Genomic DNA, 20,214 nt, shown 5'->3' with positions numbered 1-20,214 from the left:
GAGGTGTTCAAATGTGACTTACAGCAGGACCTGCTTCACTTCCCAAGACTTTTGGATCAGACTGCAGGAAAACATCACCATCACAATTATGCTGAATTCCTGGACAAGCTGATTAAAAATTTCCAAACTTGCTTTGAAAATTTCCCTTTGGGAAAACAAGTCTTGCTGTGCATCAAAAATCCATTTCTTGTCAAAAATATTGCAGAATTCTCAAATGAAGCCACAAAAGTCTTCCAATGGGCCAGTGCTGCTTCTCTGCAAACAGAGTTAATTGAGCTACAAGAAAACCTATCACTGCAGGAATCTCACTGTGACCTTGTCACCTTCTGGACAAAGATGGTTACTGCGGCAGGTGTTCCTCTCCTGCAGAAGATGGCCCTTCAAATTCTTACAATGTTTCCCTCAGCGTACTGCTGTGAATCTGCCTTTTCCACTATGAACATGGTGAAAAACACATACCGCAACACCCTCACCAATGAACATTTACATCAGTGCCTCCGCCTTGCCCTCACACCTTTTATGCCCAAGTTCAAACAACTGGTGGCACAAAGAAGGTGTCACCTTTCACACTAAAAGGCCTACCATGTCATTTTTTGTGTATAGTTCTAAAGTTTGGGGATTGCCTTTTTTTTGGAGTTCTCTATTTGGAATTTGACCGTCACTTTTCCGGACCTCAGACTGAATGGAAATTTAGCAAGTGGACTTTTCAAATTTATATTTGAGTAGCCCTATATTATAGTGATTCACACACGGCGTACATAGAAGAACACATAGAATACAAAGCATTTAGCATGCTATTTTAGTTACAATGGGATTTGAGAAACTAGTAAATTAAACAATTTTAAAATTAAGTTTATAACATTTTACTTTAATGACAAAATAAACTACAAGATTGAAGTGGACATTTTTACCTTTTTTTTCACCGTGTCCCTATTTTTTTTTTCTTTTCTCTGTACCCTAATACGCTTCCGTATGCCACTCAGATGGTGGGCAACGACTCGCCTTTTTAAGGCATCTTTGACATCTGACCACTTCTTTTTTTTATTCAGGCACTGTGCGACTTTCTGAACTTGAACTTTCAAGTTTCTCCACACTTCATTTTGTTGTTTATACCACTGCTTAAGCAAACGAAAAGTAAGTTTTTCCTTGCCTCAGCTTTACATTCACTGAAATTCTTTTTTCCCCATGCTTTTTCCATTGTCTTTTAACCAAACTCTGAACGGAAAAGGGCTTTTTATATTGATCTGCATATTAAAACATGAAATTCTGGGAGGAGTCGGGGTGAGGCGGCAAGTCAGTGAACGTGCATTACTTTTCACGCTGACTGGGATTTATGTCGTGGAAGAACATGGAAGTTGGCGTACGCCAGTGGTTCTCAAACTGTGGGGCGGGCCCCCCTAGGGGGGCGCGAAGATGTAAATAAAAGAAAACAAGAATCAAAAATATGAAAAAATACATCTATTGAAACCAAAACAAATTAACCTAAACTACATTCTGATACTCGAAAAATAAATATAGAGTTAGATAAATGTCGAGAAAAGTTTAAGTAGGTATAATAAAATATGCATCAATGATATATCATCAATTAAAAAATAACAAATTGGTATTAGTGGGCTCCGTTCAAAAAATGTTGGGGGGCGCGATTAAAGCTGCTATGAAAATTTAGGTCACTAATACTTAAAGGTTGAGAAATGCTGGTGTACACACAGATTTTTGCATCTGGATTTTTTTGTGTGTACACACATTTCTGTTTTTGTCCGTACGCCATGTTTTAATGTGAATTCTATGCACAGCCTTATACCTGAGGCCCCTGGTGTTTATGCAAACATAGTATTTTTTTTTTTTATTTTATTAATTTTATTGCAATCATTCCATACAAATCAATCAATTTTTACAAAAAGTAAAATTAAGAACAAGTCGACCCCCACCCCTGAGAGAGAGAGAGCGAGGCAAACGGCGTAGAATTTAAGGCTTGTAAACATACCTATAGAGATGAATGCAGAAGACAAAGAAATACAGAAATAATTGCTTCCTCTGTGCTTTAAGAGCTTATTTTAAAATATTACTGATTAGATCCTGCCATGTTCAAACGTAGTATTTTTAACAGCATGATGTACAGTAACATGTTTCATTGCTGGTATGCACACATTTTAATATCGAAAACTGAAATTACCTAGAAAACTATGCTTTCTTAGAAAATGTAACGAAATAAAAAATGTCCAAAATGATTTGCTTTACCGTAATACCTATATTGATAATTTGCCATGATAACTTTATTTTAGTAATAAGTAATAAGTAATAATACTTATACACAAATTTTGTTTACGTAAAGCAAAAACGTTCTCAAATATACACTTTATGTATTACCATTTGAACGTCTAAAGTTAAATTGCGATTATGTTTTTAGAAAAAATGCAAAGCGACAAATAATGCTTACAATGTGGTGCTATGACGTGAAATTATCACATTTTTAATATTTTTGGGGAAACGTTTCAGGTAAAGTACCACTTCCGGCTAGCGGAAATAGCTCAAAAGTTGATGAAAATCTATTTTATGTACCCAGTACTTGTATGCAAAATTTGGCTGACCTAAGTGATAGCATACTTAAGTTATCATGTTTATACCCACACGCACATACACACACACAGACAGACACACAGACATAATTCCAAAAATTCGAGATTCATCAAAATCAATTTTTTGGACGATTCCAAAACTAAAGTAAAAATTTGTGTTTCTGTCATTTAATGCGCGCGCTTCACGTGGTGACTATAAACCAGCCTTTACTGAGTACTGTATTATTAAACCCCACGGGGGGAACCTTCACTCTTCGATGGAAGAGATTCTTTAATTAAAAGCAGTCCACGTGCCAAAACGTTTGAGGACCACTGTAGCTTAAATGATTCTCTTAATAGGCAAATCGCAAGCAAGTGTAGCAAGATTTCATTTCTACGGTGGATGGAATCAGATTTCGGTTTTTCAAAAAAAGGCTGTATTCTCTGCAGCTGCCCATGGCACATTGCAGGGCCAAATCAAAATGCTTCCTGTCACATATCCTCAAAGATCTTGAATACTTAACTTCATAAACACTACTTTACAGCTTAACAGGGAAATTAACATTGCAGGTACTGTATATACCGAACATATCCCCATTCTAATATAATGCCCCTTTACCCCTATAATTTAATCCTTAAGTGACAGCATAACTTAAGTCGTTTAGATATGAATGAAGCACCCTGTGCCGTGACGTATTGTATTGATTATTCCATAATTACCTGGGGTGACTACACGTCTGAGTGACAGGGGCTACACCATCCATCTATCTTTCAACCCGTTGAATCCAAACACTGGGGTCTGCTGGAGCCAATCCCAGGCAGGGCGCCAACCCACCACACATACACCCACACTAGATACGCCGCCGATCCACCTAACCTGCATGTCTTTGGAATAGCCGGAGGAGATATGGGGACAACATGCAAACTCCACGCAGGGAAGACCCGGGAGCAGCGCTACCATTGCGCCACCGTGGGCTACACGTCCCACTAAATACCCGAAGAATAGCAGAATGTCCCTGTTTGAAAAGGCTGCCCATCTGTTTTAAAAGCCTCAAACATTGCTTCGCCTAAACAAATATCGTCACAATATGTTTACAACAGCGTGCACGGAACTCCAAAAAGGTTCTTCACTCGATGAACAACTTGTGTTACACGTATGTACATAACATCGCATGGAGGATCGCATTTATTTTTTCACTTCAAACACAGTGAGGAATCCTATGCGTTCGTTTGTGAAAGAGTTTTTTTTTAATTTAATTTTTCATACCCTATCTCCCGTTGATTTAGATGGGTTAAAGCAAGCATTTATGAGGGCGGGCTCTGGGGTTTTGAAAATATGGACACACTATAATTTACAATCAGAGTGTCACATTCCCGTGACATCCAATATGGTCACTCAGTATGACAAAGTTTGCCTTTCACTTATGTTATTCCCTCATAACTGAACAGCTTTGCGAGTGCCGTTTCATGACAATTAGTACGGCCAGACGTGCTCAGTACACAATGAATTATACAAGTTTTTATTTATTTATTTAGATCGTCACTTGCAACGTGTCACAGTCTGTGAATATGGGTTATATGCGTGTGTGTGATTCTGTGCGTGAGTGGCCCCTGTGATGGACTGGAGTTCTGCTCTATTTTCAGCATTTTTCATATCTTGATGGGATAGCCTCTGGCCCCCACAACCCTGAAACGGGCCCAGAACCGACCTACTGAACACCTGCGAACGCACCTGAATGTTGCGACATGCGTACTTTCTATCTTGTTAAAGCTAGCAATGGACACAACAACACAACCCCTAACTAATGAACGTTTATTTAAAAACGACGCTCACAGATTTGTCGTCCATTAAGGACACCGTCCAAAACCAATCAGTTGCGACGAAGTTCCACTTCCATCTTCCATAGTACTGTAATCAATTAAACTGTGTTAAAGTTTTACGGTAGTCCTATAAACTTAGGCGGGATAAAATATTAATGTAAACAAAGCGGGTAAGGCTTGGTTAGGTCACTAGAAATCACGCTAGATATGAATGTTTCGCCTGTTTTGCACTTCTCGGCCTCCGTAGCAACCGTATATTTACGGCGGCAGCGCTTCCGGGTATTAACACGTCATTATTCTGGTGCATGTGGCGGTTATCTGCAGTGGATCTCGCAGCAGTTCACCTTCACTCCCTATGGTAAAACTAAATGGCACTCAGTAAGACCAAACATAAGGATGTTGATGTATCGGCAATATTCGTAACATATCTTTATCCACCATTCCTTTTTTAAGATTTCTTTGAAAAACATCAACATTCTTGCTCGAAAATGGCTAGGAGAGGAGCTTTGCGTGACGGAACCGTAATGTTCCAGAGGGCGGATCGTATGCACCGTGAGCACCAAGATTGGTTTAAAGGATCTTTGAGGGGCCGAGCTGAAGTGCACAGAGACGGTCGGCATGTTCAACGTAGGATGGGCGTGGCGAGCAAAGGGGGCGGTTTTTAGTAGTAGGTTAAAAAATGAGAATGGGGCTAAGCGGCGCCTAGTGTCCCTCGTAATATCCTCTGTAACCGGGAGGCATCTTGCAACAACTCGGAGGAGAGCACTCCAATATTAATCTGAAGCCTCCACGAGCAGGTACAATAGCTTCTAAGTAAAGTGATGCACATGAAATAACAGGACATTAAACTAAAAAAAATGACATCTGACAGACGGAGCACAGATACGCTACAGTGATTCTACAGCAGGCGTGCGTACCGACAACGTCTTGACACTTTCCTTGGAGCCGACAACGACGCTTCGCGGCTGCCGTGCCGTAGGACATTCTCTGGACTATTTGCCTGGTTGCATGTCGCTTGATTCTGCAGTGTCAGTTCTAAGCGGATAACCTGAAGAGTGTGGGCGTTCTTCTTTTGGTGAATTGTGGCTGTGCGATAAACATGTGCAGCCGACTTGATTTTCTCCAATCCTTTGGCATCTTACAGGCCGCCTGGGATATACTGTGAGCTTTGCGCCTGTCAGTCCGCCTGAGGCCGCTGGGATGAAATGAGGCTCAGGCATGGTACTGTGGCCATCGTGTTGATCTTCACCTCCCTCCTCAGCCTCTCGTGGTATACCGCCTGGCAGAATGGCAAAGGTAAGAGGTGGGAGTGCCACTAGTGAGCTGCCCGCTTTAAACTTTATCAGCTGCTTATTGGGGGTGGCTGCTTAAAATAACTAGCGCATTTCGAATAGTGGGCAACCTGAAATTATTTCCTGTCGAAGACTTAAGACACAGTTTCAGTGCTGGCATGTAAGGCTCTTTAGAGCAGGGGAATTCTGTCGGCTTGTTGACGCACATCAGTTGCTACTTTCAGAATATGACTGGTTTAAGTATTTAGGTCAGATTACATATTACTGTGGGTGGCATAATGGCACAGTACTTAAAGTTGGTGCATGGCACCTTCAAGGATCTTGGGTTTGAACCTTGGCCTCGTGAATGTCTCTGTAGATGTTAAACCTTCCACTGTCACTGTCCATACACAGAATGTTTTTTTTATTCACTCAACAGAAATGCAGGTTAGATTAGGTCTAAAATACTAATGTTTGGGTGAATGTCTAGTGATGCACTGCTCCCTTATCTAGGTTTGCTTCTTGCTTTATACAGAGTCTTGATAGGATAAGACCTCATTCTCTGCGACCCTGAACCAGGTTAAGCGGCTTTGAAAATAGATAGTTGGGCTTATTTGTGGGGCCTATTTAGGACATTGGCAGTAGGCCTGTGTTGTTTTACTGCTGATTGATGCTAATGACTAGTAGTCCAAAAACTAAGTTTAAACAGCTCCGAGTTTAAGTAGGCCTTTCATGAAGTGAGTAAAACTAAAACTTTGAATTTTCATGTTGACCTTAGAGGAACCTTCTTATTATCTGGATGGCCCTTTGCCCCCGAGTGTCCATCCTCCGCTTTCCATGGTGTGCTGGTACCCCTGAGGGCAAGTGTTGTCCACTTCCATCCACTTCGTTCTCCGATAATGTTTTATCAACTCTACCTAAATTGAACTGCATCTCTTTACCCAGGCATTTTCAGACTTTAACTCACATATCCAAATTACCTTACCACATTACTATTCACTTTCATACCAGTCTTTTTTGATACTTATTCATGTCTTCCTTTCCCACATTCATCTGATCATTCTCCTGCAACTTTGCTTAATGTTCCACATCCATCAGTCTGGTCTTATGATGATATGATGATGATGAATGATAATCATACATAATATAACTTTTCACAAAGCCTAGTCAGTGTCCGAGAGACATCATAATGTGGAACGTCTCTACTCATTTGTTCTTTCTGCTATCACTGAGTCACTCATTTTACATTTTCATGTCTTGCTAAATACAGGATATTGATGTTCGTTCATCCATCCAGCCATTTTTAATTTAATTCTAAGTGGCATTGGTCTGCCCAGGCAGCATCAGATACATGGCAGGAACCAACGCTGATTAGTATGTCCGTCAATCAGAGGTCATGCTCACCCTTAGACACACACGTTCACACAATCGGGGCCAATCTCAGTAAGCAGTTAACTTGAATTGCATGTCATTGGAATGTGGAAACCAAATTGGAGGAAAACCCATAGAGGCACTGGGAGAATGTGCCAACTTCATATAGACAGTGACAGGGCTGGGGTTTTAAATTCATTCTCCTGAAACAATCGGGCAGCAGCAGTAATATATTTTATAATAAAGCCAAATCTTCCTTAGAAGGCTGGCGTCCTTCAACATCTGCAATAAGATGCTGCAGATGTTCTATCAGAAGGTTGTGGCGATCGCCCTCTTCTACGCGGTGGTGTGCTGGGGAGGCAGCATAAAGAAGAGGGATGCCTCATGCCTGGACAAACTGGTGAGGAAGGCAGGCTCTATTGTAGGCACGAAGCTGGACAGTTTGACATCCATGGCAGAGTGACAGGCACTGAGCAGGCTCCTGTCAATAATGGAGAATCCACTGCATCCAATGAACAGTATCATCTCCAGACAGAGGAGCAGCTTCAGCGACAGACTGTTGTCACTGTCCTGTTCCATTGACAGAACTATGCGACTCTTCAATTCCACCCCTAAGGGGGCTGGGGATAAACGTTAGCATTATACAAAGTTATTGTCTGTCTGATATCCCTTAATTGTTATCAATCTTTAATTTAATATTGTTCTTTATCAGTATGCTGCTGCTGGAGTATGTGGATTTCCCCTTGGGAGTAATAAAGTATCTATCTGTCTGTCTGTCTGTCTAAAATACTAAAGGCTGATTAAAACACTTGAAATGAAAAGAAAATAATTATATTTGAGAAGAGATTAATATTCAGTACATCTGTCAAGGGGGAGACATCAAGTTGTTCTCCTTTAAATCTAATTCATAGATAATATGGCACTTTTTTTCTCTTCAGTTCTAGAATAGCCCAGAGATTTTTTTTTTTTAAATCCCATTCTCCAAATAGTATTCAGCCAGATTTGAATTTTATTTATTATGTTTGTTCTTTAGTTAAGAAAGTTGAAGAAATTGTGACATATTTTGATAATTGTAAAGTCTTGGAGAAATTCACAAAAAAATGTTGTTAAGCAAAAAAAAAAAGTAAAGTGTTATTGTAATAAGGGTGGGGACATAGTGGTTAGCTCTGCAGCCTTCCACTTTCCACCGTCTCCACTGAGTTTGTGCAAGTCGCTGTGCCAGTAATGGTGTGTGGCGACTGTAAACTGGCTCCATGGGAGTGACAGCGTGTATGCGAATGTGCCTGGCAGTGCATTTTTTCCAAGCTGATTCCTGCCTTACCCCGAAGTAAATGAAATGCTTTTAAAATTTAAGGAGTGGAAATTGTTGACATATGCAATTAGGCTAAAAAAGTGGACAGTCTTACTACAGTGCAGCGGTAGCAGTGCATAAAGTTGCTCAAATTTTGCCACATAGCAAATCATACTTGCATATCCGTCTTGTTTCAATCACAGTTTTATTATAGGTAACTTGCATGCTGAAAAGAAGTTTTTAAAGGAAAAATTAGTTATTTGCTAGTGCCTACATTTGTTAAAAACATTATTCTCTATGCAGAAGTACTCCAAACCTTGAGTTCTGATAGCACTGACGACAATATGACTGCTTTTCCTTTGGCCCCTGCTTACGCGATACAGCAGCTTTAGATTGTTTATGGGCATCATTGGTACCACTTGAAGAGCTCATTGGGTGAGATTGGCGTAAAGGTGCATCTGTCCCCGTTCTCAGGAGCTCCACGTGGCACTTGCCTGCATGTGACAAATGGCTAAGATAAGTTGTGTATTTATCAAGTTGATTTTTTTTTCCCACAATTGTGGCTTGTGTTCTGGTAAAGCTGTAACCGTAAAGAAAGAAAAATGAAGCATCTCCCTAGAGTTGTAGTCGGAGGGACACCAGAGGAAAGATGAAATAAAAACCCGAAACCTTTGTGCACTTCAGGCAGTTAATGTTCCAGTTTTAGAAAATGTGCCCTCTGTTTTTTTTATCATTGATTCGTAGTGCTTTCTTTTCTGAGGGACATGTATGTGTATTCCCAATCCACAGCAACTGGCAGGGGTACTGGAATTTTGACAAAAACCTCATCCTAGATAAGGACTGCTATGAAGCCAATGACTTATGCAAGAAGCTAATTTCAGTTTTTGACTGAAATAACTTTTTTTTTTTTATTTGTTCTTAACCACACAAGTTTTCAGAATAAATATAGAATGTCACAGTATGTGTAAGAATAATTAGTCATTCCGCAACATTGGAAAAGTTATAACAGGTTTAAATACTTTTGAAAGGCACCATATACACTCAAAGTTAGTTATGTTAAGTACTCTCTCGCCATTTGCTTATTTGTGGTTTAGCAACTAAAGCTGGCTTGCCATTTTTTTCAAATTAAAGAGGCGGACAGCAGTTAGTACAGAGGACCCTTTATTTTTCCTTCACACTCACTCTGCACCACAAAGTCCATCATTATAGCTACATGCTGGCTGCTTTGTTTAAAAAAGAAAAAACTTAACTTGAGCCATAGGCTGCTATTTAATTATGAAGAGTAAATATTAAGGTTAGCTTGACCTAATGATTTTGATGTTGTAATAAGCTGTGAACAATGCAGTTTTATAAGATCAGCTACTAGTGCGATGCACAAACATTAGTAAGGCATTGCCTTGTGTTGTATTAATTGATGTGTGGGTGAATTATAATTGAAAAGTTTAACTGACACCTACAATCTCTGAAGAAACTGCAACATACAGTCATCCTCACAAATCAAATCTGCCTTAAGAAATAACATGCATGGAATATAAAAGCAACTATACAAGGTTTGAATCACAGTTGTGAATGGAAGATGGGGAATGTTTCCCTCTAAATTTACCTTGATGGCACTTAGAAAGTGAGATTGCAGTAAAAGAATACCCCTATCTTCATACTCCTCCTCGTGCTTTTGGAGGGCTTCACATGTATCAGCAGCATGGAACGAGATCAAGAATGAACCAATCCAATTTCTAACAAGATTTGACTGATGTGTCTTTAAGAATGCAAATGTAAGATTAACCAAAACAGTATTACAAATTTTTATTCCACAAAGGGAAGTAAGTTCATGTTATCAAGTAAATGACTAAAATATTAGACAACTAGAAAACAGAAAATATGTGCATTAAGTTCTGAGATGACATATGCAATGTGCATTGACATTTTATTGATTCATTTAAATCTAGCTGGTCTCTTATGGTTCTTATTAAGCTACTCTTTTATATTAGGCAATCTGCAAACTAAAGGTTTTAATGATCTCTTATTTAATTGTTTTGTGCTCCTTCTCACTCGAGTACATTTTAAATTTCCAGTTTTGAGAAGGACCAGGATCATAAAGGGTTTCACCAACCCTGCGTATGCTGTGGTTGTCATTTGATCAACTTCATTGACTCCGTCTGATATTTTAAACCAAGTGCTCTGGTTTATCTTGGGTTCATATGCTTTTTAAAACACCAATCGGACCAAAGAACGGAAAACTTTACATAAGACATACAGTGTCTGCAATGTTTGTAAAATACAGCAGAAGTCATTCAAATAATATCATAAAACATTTTTAAAAACTATAGCCTCAATCGATCATATGCCTGGCTTAACGTCTTTTATGGATGAAACTCACTCAAGGAGTTCTCTGTTTATTTGAGGAGGTCGGACTGATATTTTTTAAAGACTATGTTTTTGTTTTATTTTACATTTATACAAAGTATCATTTTTTCACCATTTAAACATGTAATTATTACTTGTAACTAAATATATATTGCAAAATAACGTGTCACTTGCCTTTTTTTTTTTTTAACATATTACTTATGCCTAAAAAGTGAATCAACAAAAATTAATACAGGGGGTCCTCAGGTTACGACACAGTTCCATTCCTACAACCGTGATGTAACCCGAATTTTGGTGTAAGTCGAAACACAACCTACCATAAGTCACTTGCCTATCCTAACACATTTGCAAAATCATAATCTAGAACATAAAAACACAACTAAACCAGAGAAAAAGGGCCTAAATATACTGTACTGTACACTGTACTGTAGTAACAGAAAAAGAGTGCAAAAAAATCCTTACCTTTATTCCTTCTCATGTCTCAATTTTTTTTTAAGTTTTTATAGGAGTGAGCGTTGTAAACGCGAAACTTCATATGTCGAGACGTTGTAACCCGAGGACCCCCTGTATAGAAAACCTGCAGCCTTGTGGTTTACAGCGTGTTCAATGTTAATGTGACGGTCTGCGTACAGAAAACCTATCACTTGACCTTTTCTGGAGCTCTTAAATGAAGTGGTTTTTAACTAGAAAAGGAATTGATATTCACATCAGAAAACTGATTTGCTTTTGTATGCATTCAGTTGTATTCTTTCTATGCTTTTCTATTAAAGTAGCATGTGATTGTCCAGTATGAAAGCTCTATAGAGATTTCCAAATGAAAACAAACACATAAGTATGGGAACATACTGCCTTATAGCTACATCTTTAATTGGTGTCACTTGAATTGCTTGTCAACCACATTAAGATCTTTATTTTTTTTTATTCACAAATCATGTGCTTCCAGTTTTTCAAGAGCATTCTTTTTCTACCTGTTGCTTCCTTGTTACTTTGTTTAGTTTGTCTTTAAACCTACCATTCCCATTACAGTATAGGATTTATAGGCTTATAGGGTTATAATATCATGTGCTCAGTTTACAGTGAACTTCTTATTTGCTTGAGCTAAGGTGTCACGGTTAATAAGTATTGGTAAGAATAACAACGTTTTACCTCAAGTTCTGCAACCCATACCAGAAAATGACGAAAAATATTTGTCATCAACAGACCAATAGAATAAGGACATTATATTATACATAATAGGATGTACATCTCTTGCAGTTTAAGTATGTGGTAAATCTCCACTCTCTAGCTTAGTGTGCAATCAGAGGTGCATTCTGGGTATAAAGCTCCTTTTTTATATTTGGTATTTCAAAATGAAGCAAAATCTAAAACAAGTCAAATTCATGCATCCCTTATTTTTTTTATTAACAGGCATGCTGAATTAGACAATATAATTTGCTTTCAGCCACTCAGTATTCAGAAAAGCAGCTTGTCTCCAGCTCCCCTTTATAAAATCTTTGCTCCAGTGAGTTGTTTAATCGAAAAACTATTTTTAATCTAAATTTAAAAAAAAGGGAAAAAAACAAGCTTGCACTTCTCCTATCCTGCCTACAATATATAGTCTTCTCATTTTTTTAGATTCTTGTATACGGTTTTAAGTTTTCTAATAGGAAAAAGATGAAGAAAGTCAGGCAGTATAATTATCACGGCTAATTCTCGTGTTCAGTGTTATTTTTGTTATGAAGGGATGACCTGTGCCATTACGTAGAAGTCTCACAGCTTTGCCTTTCAAGTACAGCTCTGCTTGATTAAAAAGGCTACGACGTCTATGGACAGGCCTGATGAAACTAGGTCAAGGACGGAGACTTTGGCTTTGTAATAATGCAGTGACTATGTACTTTACAAATAAAAGTTAAGTAATCACAGTAACATTTCATTTTCATTTACATTTTTTATATAAATTATATCAGAGAGTTTCTGGTGAAATGCTAGAATCCAGGAGAAACCTGCTTCCTCATACTTAAAAGCAAACATTTTAGCTCATGCAAGTGTAAATCTAGTTGTACTGGTTAAGCAAAGGATATCTAAAAATCTACTGTGACTAACCATCATGTCCCAGGAGTAAATTATTTAAAGTTACAATTCTGTCACTTGTGTCTTTTTATTTTACTGTCTGTGTTGTCCCACTTTGTACATTTTACCAGTTGTACCAGCTGGACAGGTGAAGCTAGTGACCAAGCTAAGACATACAGTACCTACTCAGACATGTCAGAAATTACAGCATATCTTGGCTTCACGTTAGAAAATGCTGAATGTAAAGACAGGTTTGGTATGGATCTATGTAAAGTGGTTTGACAGTCGGGTTTTGTTGTTCACTGCATTCAGCAAAGTCTTGGCATTCACTTAATAACCAAGACTCAAGTTAGGGTGTCTGCTGGGTGCCTTGGGTAGAAAACCACACATATAGAGTTACTGTAGGGGCAGCATTTTACTAAATTGCTGGTATTATTGATTCCGAAGGTACCTGCAAAAATTCCTCTGTATTTATTTTAAAATTTAAAGAAACCTGTTTTAAGGGAGGTGTTGAAAACAATAGCCAAATCTTGGGCGTGTTGTAATAATAAACATGTTTGGCTTGTTAATCTTGGACTTGTTTCTGAGATGACCTTCAATAAAATTTGCTCAGTAGTGCTAGCTCTCCACAGGGCCCAACTTTTAAAGATTTTTCACAATAAAATAATACACCATTCTCAAACCTGGTTATTCCAGTTTAGGGTCATGGGTTGCTAATGTCTGTCCTGCCAACGTGTAACTCCCTGGATGCATCACCTGTCCTTTGTATTGCCATCTTGCTCGCACATCCACCTAAGGCCAATTTTGAATTTCTAACTAACCTAGTACTATGCATTATATAAAAATTACAACTGTGAGTATCCAAGTAACAACAAACAATGAAAGTCAGGGCTCCGGCCTTAATTCCCACCTGTAAAAACTAGAAGCATTTCCTGTTGCTTGGTAAGACTGAAAATTAGTAGTATTATTATTTTTGGTGACCACAGGATGAATGATGAGGATATAAGAAGCAGTGTATTTTGCAGGATGTTATCTCTTTTTTTAATATCATTTTCAAGCTTACTTAATGCAGTTGATTTTCTGACATTAAGGTAGGAAATGACAGAGGACAGGGATCCAGGCCATTTTATTGTAATAATGTATTAAAATATAACTACATCCATAAAGTCTTTTATTTTACTCCTGCAACATCTGACATATTTAAAAGTGTTAAACATAGAACTCCAAATTACTTTAAATAAAATGTTGTAATTTTCCTATGATGAATTTGGCATTATGACCTGTCCCTTCTACTTTGTCAGCTGAAATTTCTGGTTAATTCCAAGAATATTGCTGGAAAGATACAGTATATAGCAAGAAGGGATGGACTGATTAACAAATTAATGTCTGAGAAATTACCATTTACGACAGCATTGCAGGGAAAGCATTTTAAACGTGAACTGATGGTTTTATATTGATGTGGCACCTTTTGGTTAGACCAGGAGTGTATCCAGGGCCATGAAATCATCGTCCCTTAGCTGCTAGGATCAGGGCCAGCTCTATATTCTTTCACTAATATCGATTCATTCTACTATTTCATTTTTTACTTTACTTTAACCAACTTGTTTAATGTTATGAGTTAGTTCTGGTTTCAGACTAATTTTAACAGTCAGTTCAGAGATACATGTGCAATTTGCATTGTATCCTGTATTGAAATGTCCAGATCTGTATTATAAGTATATGGTTGGAGTCATCGTCAAGTATCTGCATTTACAAATTGAAAGAAAACCATCAGGTTAGCTAATCCACTCTTTTGAGTAAAGTACACTTATGCCTGTTGTTTTATTAGCCAAGTAAAGTATTCAGTGGAGTACTTAAATACTACTTATAGACTCCAACAGGTTATCTAATTTAACGCAAGTTCACTTAAAACCAGGGAATAATCTAATTCATCAAACCGTCAAATTGGCAAACCTTTTCATAATTAAGACTATTCTGAAATTGTAACAATTAAAATATTCTGAAAAAATATGTATTTTGTATAAAGTGTGTTAATTAAGCTGAATGTTAGTGTTTGCTGTATTATGATGTTGAGATGAACTCCGTCCCTTCATCAGCCTAAACATTTTCTTATTCTTGTTATTTGCTTTTATGAAGGTGGCCTGAATTTTGATTAGCGAAGGATTGTTTTGTTCCTCAGTTTCTTGCATATGTTTTTTTGTGTCTGGTTTAGTTTTTGTTTTGCGCATGATACTGTCAGATTCGATCATGAACGAATTTATGGGTGCAAAAGATTATTTGTTGAAAAATAAATTGCATTTCTCGAAAGAAGTCTTTTCTATAAGTCCAAAATGTGATTACAGTGTTCTCCTCAGAAATTTTTTCCAGCCGGGTGGGGAGGCACGGCGAAATTTGGTGGTGTGGAAAATTAAATGTGCACTATTTTTATTTGTTAATTTATTATGAATTATTTTCCAAAGCTCAATATGACTTCTTTTTTAAGGTTTGACATTTGTGAAAGAATATTTTTATTAAATTTAAGAAGTGTCCAATTCAGGATCCTGCAACCCTAATAAAAATTTTAAATAACAATTGTTATGACATAAACCAACAGGCACAAGTATTGTCGCTGTTGGGAAGAAAAATAAAAACATTGAAAAAAAGTATATGAAACCTAATGATGAAAAATTTTAAAATATTCTTCAAAGCCAACTTGCATATGCAGAAGGTGTCTTCAGTTAATTATTTATTATTCTTTTCTTCCTAGAGGCCCAGTTGTCTGAAGCTTTCCCATAATCAAAGTTCCCAGGATCTGGGCCCTCCAAGGAGATCACTCATACTCTGTCATAGTGACTGTACTGCAAAGTCATCAGACAGCCATTTAGTGTCACTGGTCATTGTCATCTTAATCTGGGGAATGTTCAGAATAATTTTGAATTTCTGTTAAACCAGCCATCCTAACTGAAAATTTTGGAAGAAATAGAACAGCTGCCTTAAGATGTTAAGTTTTGTTAAATAAGGTACAGCAGCTGCTGCTTAGGCACTTGCAAGGGCTAATCGGTGTTTTTACACAGTGGCAGTTGACCAAGAGTCCAGCTGTTTAATCTCTAAGCAGTTTTGCCATACCTTTCTGTTTTCCAATCATAAGAGCTGCTCTATCTGACCCTAGTCCAACCAGATTAGCAGTTTTCAAGCCTAGAGTGTCCATAGTCTCACTCAGTGTGTTGGTTATAGTCTCCACTATGCAGTCAATCATATTGCGAGTTGATACAAAACTAACTCTGACCTCTTTAGTGACCTGACAAACATACTTAATGTACATAATTCATTGTTTTACATCTGAGATATATGTGGTTTCATCACACAGAATACTAAAAAACTTTTCTGTGTGTATATTTTTCAGTATGTTAGATTTTATTTCTGATACTAAGGCATCCAGCAGCTCTTGCATTATTCTTTCAGAGGTTTAATGTGCATTTTTACCAACATTAAGACTTTTGAGTGGGAAAGGAAGAGCCTGTTGGATATTCAGTTCACACTTGCACTACGGCAGGTAAGCATTCTCGACATTTCCACTTTATTCTCGATATTTCTACTTTATTCTCGCCCTTTATCTCGAGATTAAATTTGACATGTTGACTTTATTCTCGTAGTTTGTCATTAAAGTAGAACATCATAAACTAAACTTCATCATAAAATGAATGTTTAATTTACTAGATTTTCTCAAACCCCCGTCATAAGTTATGTAGCAACATGTCGACTTTATTCTCGACATTTCCACTTTAATCTTGACGCTTATGACGAGAATAAAGTCAACATCTCAACTTTATTCTCGACATATAGTTTTTCTTCTTTGTCCGTATTTTTTTTTTCACCGTGGCCTGATACGCTTCCGTACAAAACCCTCAGCAATTTAGTGACAAAACTTTTGCTCTGGACACAGTGTGTGCTGCAAGGGTTTCTGCACACTTTTTGCAATATGGATGCAGGTCCAAATATGAGCAAATATAAGAACGGCAGATGGGGTCACTTTAAACTGGAACCACAGTGAGGGCTACAAGGATTTTTGCACACCGAACACACCTAATGCTTAAACAACTGTATGTGTATATATTGGGTTGCTATGTACTTTACAAGAAGAGAGCTGCTGTACGCTCAGCCGCACTATACAGACTGCGCTGACGCTGAGAACAGAAACATCACTTCCTGACGCCTTTTTTCTGATATCTAACCGGCTAATTTCACTAGACTTTTTTTTTTTTAATTTTTTATCAGACCTCCTCTTGCCCGGCCACCTCCACATCCTTTTTGCTTGTGAACTACCACTCCGCTCCCGCTATTAGCATGTACAGCCCCCTCTCACCCGCCCACCTCTCCATACTCCTTACAACTGTATTAAGCTGCTACATCCCCGCTATTACCATGTATAGCCCGCTCTCGAAACCCCACCTTCCCATACTCTTTGCTTGTGAACTCTGCTCCGCCTTGACACCAGCTATTAGCTTTAGCAGTATTTGCCCACCCGCCCGCTCGTTCCTTCACATCTCTGCAGATCATTAGATCTGCCTGTGCCAGCAGATCTGCGGCTATCTCACAATGTCATGCGAGATGACAGCCGGGCGCTCAACTAAATTAGCCGGGCCCTAAAAGACGCTAGGGAGAACACTGCGATTAGGCAGGCAACTCTCATTTTCGACTCTGATGTCAAGTTCTGATTTGTGTTGTGATTTGTAGTAATTTTAAATCCACGGTGAAGGATTTTTAATAGTTTAGATGTATGCATTGCACTATTAAAAAAAAAAAAAAAAATTGGTTAAGTTGCCTGTGCAGTTTTTTTTTTAATTTCCAGTTATAAGCAACATACAGTATATCTGTTCAGCTTCATGAACTAATAAATTGTACCTGAATAGTTTAAATAAACATGCCATTTTAATAAATATATTTTCAATTGTATTATTTAATGCATATAAAAAATAAACTACTACATGTGATTAGTTATATAATAGTAAGTAATGCTCACAGTGTAATTTAACTGAAAACTTGTATCCATCAAGAAAAACGTTTGCTCTGTCCTCAGAGGGAATATTATTACTTTTAAATAACCTTGGTTGAAATTCCTACTTGGTCACAATCTATGAATTTCCCTGTTTTATGTCTCAGTGCGTTTTTCGTTCCAAGGACATGTGTTTGAAGTTGATTGCTGACTCTCTATTGATCTGGTATGAGTAAGTGCTCTTGTGTGCTTATTCTGCATTAGGCTCACATTCCGTCCAGTTGGTACTTTGTGTTATACATGCAATACGCTGTGTGTCGATATTGAATGGCATTCTTTTGAATACTTTTAATTTGACTTCCTAAATCCTATAAAGAATTTATAGAAGCTAAGTAATAACAGGGTAGAAAATGCATGCATGGCATAACATGAAGTGTTTTTGATGACTTAGTGCAATTAGTTGGAGCATTTAAATTTTTTAGTTCTCATCAAAGACTCAGTTGTCACATTATTACATTTTTTTGTAGTGATGAGTCATATTCAACATTTGATTGCAATTATATGCGCTAGGTGGCTACATCAAACACATACTTTTTAAACAGTTCTTTTATAAATATAATGTAGTTAACCAAACAGCCCAAAAACGTTTGTTGGTGGCTCAGTAGCTTTCATAGATGGCAAATACCAATTCAAAAGCTGTAAAAATTGAATCAATTGATGTCCTGATGTTTGTTGATGGATGTCGAAATTCTATGACTAATTGTATTTCAAAATTGCTAAGCATAAAAGCTTTGAAAGAAGTACCTGAATGGAAAGGTAAAATGTTCGTTGAAGTCTCAAGGTAAATTGTTGTCTGTGTTGGACCATGATGCAAAGCAGGTGTAAAACTTTGCACGATAAATTATAGAGTCTGTTTGATAATGAATCATTGTGATGTACAGAATAATGGAGCAGTGAGGTTGTTTTAGGGTGAATGAAGTACTGAGTCCATGTTTGTTTACTCTTTGCTTACGTGGCTACAATCCCATAATTATTTTCCTCTTTCTACACATGCACAAGCAGCTTATGTAAGAGCTCCTCTCTCGACATTTGACTAACTTGTATTTTGGATACATTTTGCCATCAAGAACAACGGTCAGAGGAATAAAAGAGAAAAATATACAAGTTGAATTGACCTCTCTCAAGGTAAATTTGAAACGGTAAACTAATCCGTAATTGACACTGCACAGAATGTTTCTCAGTTTTAAGATAGACAAGTCAAGTCAAGTTGAGGAGCATGCATAGGTACAGTGCGTTGCCACACCCACTACACGGCGAAACAACTCAGGATCCCGGTATGCAACCCCCCAGACACGCGGTCCAGTCCCACCCTCCGGAAATGACCCTCTATCTGCAGCAGCCAGGTGTTATGTGGGTGACCCCTTAGCCTGGTCCAATCACTTGGGTCACCAACAATGAGGATCACCCTTGGGGAAACACGCCACATGGCCATAGTGCCGTAACTGACGCTTCCTCACAGTGCATTTAATGTGCCTCATTCGGGACTCCATGAGCAACCGCTCATTCAACACAAAGTCAAACCAACGGTACCCAAGGATTTTCTGGAGAGACACAGTACAAAAGGAGTCCAGTCTTCGTCTCAGGTCACTGGATAGCGTCCATGTCTCGCAACCATATAGCAAGATAGGAAGCACCAGGGCTCTAAAGACTGCGTCCTTTTGCATAGATAACGGGAGCACCACAGACCCCTTTCCAGCGACCTCATGACTGCCCATGCTCTCCCAGTCCGTCTACTGACTTCACAGGAAGAGTCACCAGAGACATGAATGTCACTGCCAAGGTAAGTAAACCTCTCAACAAGGTCAACATTCTCTCCTCAAACAGACACACTTCTGATGGCTGTGCCCAAGAGGTCATTAAAGGCTTGGATCTTGTTTTTTATCCAGGACACTCTCAAGCCCAGACACTCGGACTCCTCAGTATCTCGAGCACCCCGATCAGAGCCTTCATTGACTCCACGAAGATCACAGCATCGCCAGCAAAGTCAAGATCTGTGAATCTTTCTTCACCAACAGATGCCCCACAGCTGCTGGACCCCACGACCTTGCCCAACACCTAGTCCATACAAGCATTGAACAGAGTAGGAGCAAGAACACACCCCAGACGGACCCCAGAATCAACTTGTAAAAACGCAGAGGTCCTGACTCCACTCTGCACAGCACTCGCAGAACCAGTGTACAGGCCAGCCATGATATCCAGCAACCTCGAGGGGTTCCCGCGAACCCTCAGGATGTCCCACAGGGCAGCTCGATCAACTGAGTCGAACACTTTGCGAAAATCGACAAAGGCTGCAAAGAAACTCTGCCAATAGACTTCTTATGCGTAAAACCAGACTGTTCTGGTCGCTGGTAGGTGAGCAAGTGATCACGAATCCGATTGAGGACGACCCTAGTAAGGACCTTACATGGCACCGAGAGCAGTGTTATCCCCCTGTAGTTGCTGTAATCCAGGAGAACACCC

General features: G+C 38.6%; 1 protein-coding gene across 3 annotated transcripts in view; it reads left to right on the top strand.

Moving 5' to 3' along the window:
* Positions 1 to 4,774: 4,774 nt before the first annotated feature.
* The window catches only part of mgat4a (alpha-1,3-mannosyl-glycoprotein 4-beta-N-acetylglucosaminyltransferase A), a 111,575-nt gene continuing 96,135 nt past the window's right edge, over positions 4,775 to 20,214 (top strand). The window contains exons 1-2 of one of the 3 annotated variants that reach the window (XM_039743913.1): positions 4,778 to 5,173; positions 5,521 to 5,672. In XM_039743913.1, the coding sequence (XP_039599847.1) occupies positions 5,582 to 5,672 (91 nt within the window). In that variant the 5' untranslated portion in view covers positions 4,778 to 5,173; positions 5,521 to 5,581. Of the gene's footprint in view, positions 5,673 to 20,214 lie in introns of all 3 variants that reach the window. The other 2 variants (XM_039743914.1, XM_039743912.1) reach the window with 2 other exon arrangements.

This window comes from Polypterus senegalus, chromosome 2, assembly GCF_016835505.1.
Source record: "Polypterus senegalus isolate Bchr_013 chromosome 2, ASM1683550v1, whole genome shotgun sequence".
NCBI classification, from domain to species: Eukaryota; Metazoa; Chordata; class Cladistia; order Polypteriformes; family Polypteridae; genus Polypterus; species Polypterus senegalus.
The sequence above is the reverse complement of the archived record's forward strand: the minus strand, read 5'-3'. Positions and strand labels throughout refer to the sequence as shown.